At 31.8% G+C, this 3,409-nt stretch overlaps 1 protein-coding gene across 1 annotated transcript in view; it reads right to left on the reverse strand.

Annotated features, from left to right (window-relative positions):
- Nucleotides 1-382: 382 nt before the first annotated feature.
- LOC106871865 (gamma-1-syntrophin) overlaps nt 383-3,409 on the reverse strand; it is a 114,559-nt gene continuing 111,532 nt past the window's right edge. The window contains exon 19 of the mRNA XM_014918600.1: nt 383-2,671. Coding sequence (XP_014774086.1) covers nt 2,570-2,671 — 102 coding nt within the window. The 3' untranslated portion in view covers nt 383-2,569. The remainder of the gene's footprint in view (nt 2,672-3,409) is intronic.

The following is a 3,409-nucleotide window of genomic DNA, read 5'->3' on the forward strand; positions in this document are numbered from 1 at the left end:
CAACATTACGATAAAAATTTATTATTATTAGTTTGGTATAGAGGAAGCTAAAACATAGCATAGCTGGAAATTAGGTTTATATATATATCAATTTTTTTCTATATTATGATATTAGGTTACTAGATTATATTCGGATACTATGTTAAAGCACTCATCCTATATTATAACATTTAATAAATCTTTACTGAGTCTTGAAAAAAAAAATGAATGGAAAGAGAAATATTGCAAAATTGTATGTATATAGGTAGATTGATTGACAGGCATAAATGTGTACACACACACAATGTTGTGGTTTTTGTTTTGTTTTTCTTTCTTCTCATAATTTCAATTTTAACACAAGACCATCTATTTGAAAATTCAAATGTCTTCAAGGACAAAGAAATGAAATGTGATATTGTTTTATTTTATTTTACAATGGATGACATTGGTATGAGTGGGTGATAAATTTCACATAATGTAAACATGCTTAATCTAAATCTAGTGGTTGTAACTGGGGTGGTGGGGGTTGCGGATGGTGGTAAACTGACAATAGATGTCCGAGTAAGGTTATTGTATCTTTGATATGAAATGGGATACTGATACTATATAAAGCCAGAAATGGCCTGAGTATTTGACATGTCATTATCCCTGTCTACCATGACAAAGATACTGAAGAAATTTGAAAGATGAAGAAGGGTTAAAAAATAGCCCTCAAAATGGTGAGCCACAACTGGCTGTATTAACCAGATGGGTACTGGAAAATATTTACACTTAATAAAAGAAACTCAAAGAATAATTTTAAATGTTTGTAATGGTAATACATGAGTATTTAACAAAACAGAACCTCAGCTTGTTTCCATGAGAATAGCTCAATGGAAGATCATACGAGGACGGTTACAAGAATTGCAAAATTTGGTAGCCTTTCTCAGTTTGTTAAAAAGAAAAGTCAACAGTCTGGTCAGAGGCGAGTTTATGGTGCAAGGTTAATAAAAGGACACAGGACAATGAACCAATGGCAGAATGTGGAACTTTTCTGAAGAAAAATCCAAAACGTCATTGGAAAAAGCAAATTTGATTTTGCTTAGAGAAAACCTTATTAGAAATGGAAACCATATTGTTTTTGAACCAAGAGAGAATTCCTACAAAAGTAAGCCATATGTTTTGGGTATGTACCACATATGGTGGAGTTGATATTACTGGGTCAGATAAAGTGAATTTCCTCTGACATATATATATAAATATAACACAGGATAATTACACACTGGTTTGTAGCAAGTAGTTGCTAATATATTTTGGAATAACCCATTCATCTACCAAGCTGTTAAATGCCACTTCCCATAGATCTTAGCAGAAAGCTCAGTGAAAATGTAAAGTAATAAACATATTTCTCAAATGACATGGCCAGCATAGTACCTTGACCTGAACCCTTTGAGAATGTGTGGCAATGTAAAAAAAAATCAGTGTCTAATGTAGTAAATGAGATTCAGAATTCTTCAACATGACAAAAGGCTCCTTAGAACATTTCTTAAGAAGCTTATATGATTATTAGATTATCATTCATTTTCTTTTTAATTAAGGGGAGTCAATTATTTTAAAGAGATTTCCATGAATATATTTTCTGCAGCCCACATAAGCTCAACTCTGCTTATTGTAGTAGCAACCATATTTGTTCCATACTTTTGACATGTTACTTGATATGGGCATGCATACATGCACATGAGAAAATGCTAATGAAATGTACTGGCATATAATATATATATATATAAATATATATATATTATAGGTTCATACTGTATGTTAATATACCAAATAATACAGGATAGAAATGGCTTTAGAAGATATTATTAGGGTTACAATATTTTATAATATTTCACCAAGTAACATGTGTAATCACCAAAGATATTGGTTCTTCACACCAGTTTACAATTTACAGTCAACACAACTGTTTAGAATATTTCATCAAACACAACCTTTGCAGTCTCAATTACACTTTTACATCAAATGGTAATTGTTCAAAGACAAAAAACAATCACTATTTTTAAAAACTTTTAGCTAGAATGTCTCAACAAATCAAATGCTCCATTTTTCTTTTTTTTTTTGTTTTAACCTCCAAATAATCTTTAACAAATTTTCTACAAAAATATACAGGAACAAATTTTGTTTTTGTTGTTGTTTTGGGAGAGATTAAAAGTCTTTTCTTTTTTTTGTTTTTTGGTCAGCAACTTGTAGCTTCAAACAGAAGCTTTGGAAAGTAAAACAATAATAATAATAATAATAATAATAATAATAATAATAATAATATAAACAAAAAAAAAACAAGGAAGAAATGGGGAATAGGTGTTAGTTAGCAACCTTAGCTAGGACTGATATTATCAACTGACGAGATGTGTTCAGATTGTGAATAACAAACACAGCTTTGGTTTCCCTATGGACGAAACAAGTTAAGTCTTTCTTCTTGAATGACACTAAGTGGCACATAGTGTTTCAATGGGTTCAAAGTTGAAAAAGTTGTCACCAGTCATTGGAACAAGACAGTAAGACAAAACATAAGGTTGTATTGGTTGATTACAGCAAAAATGTTTTCAAACTGTCAGAAATTATGCAGGAAGCCAGGATCCACCGATGCTAACTTAGCTGAGAGGAAAGCGTGTATACAAAATAGCAATGTCTGCAAGTTTGTACATTCTATTTCCTGCAAAAAAAAAAAAAAAAAAAAAAAAATGTTTAATGTAAATTGGTGTTAACATAATGGAATGGTTAAAAAGCTATCAAGAGACACATGCATATCTATGTGGTCCAGAGGTTTACTTCACAATAATGTCATTTGAGGTTTGCTCACTGCTTGGCACCTCTGGCAAGTGTCTTCAACTATATAGCCTAAGGTTCACCAATACCCTGTGAGTGGTAGTTGGTGTGTGTATATGTATTGGTGAAGGAGCATGGCCTTGTGGTTAGGGTGTTGCACTCACGATTACGAGATTGTGGTTTTAGTTTCCAGACTGAACAGTGCATTGTGTTCTTGAGGAAAACCTTTTAAATTAGCATGCTCTGCAATCATTTTGGCATCTGGTGCATGGCACACTCATGCATCTGTACAGGTAATGTTAATGTGATGGAGGGAGCGAGCTTATGTGAACACAGTCATTTGATCATTATAAACAAAGCATCTGTGTGATTGTTCAACAAAATATTGTAGGACCTTCAGCCATTCGTTATATATATATATATATATATATATATATATATTTTGTATGTGTATTTCGTGTGCAAGATTCTTGATGTGGATACGTGTGTTGAAAGAAATACAATTAAACCTTGGGAGAGGCATTATGCCGGTAATAAACACACGCACTGGTTCAGTCCTTTATTAATTTATATAGTTTTTTGTTAAATAAAAAAACTATATAAATTAATAAAGGACTGAACCAGT

This window comes from Octopus bimaculoides, chromosome 10 (genome assembly GCF_001194135.2).
Source record: "Octopus bimaculoides isolate UCB-OBI-ISO-001 chromosome 10, ASM119413v2, whole genome shotgun sequence".
Taxonomy (NCBI): Eukaryota; Metazoa; Mollusca; class Cephalopoda; order Octopoda; family Octopodidae; genus Octopus; species Octopus bimaculoides.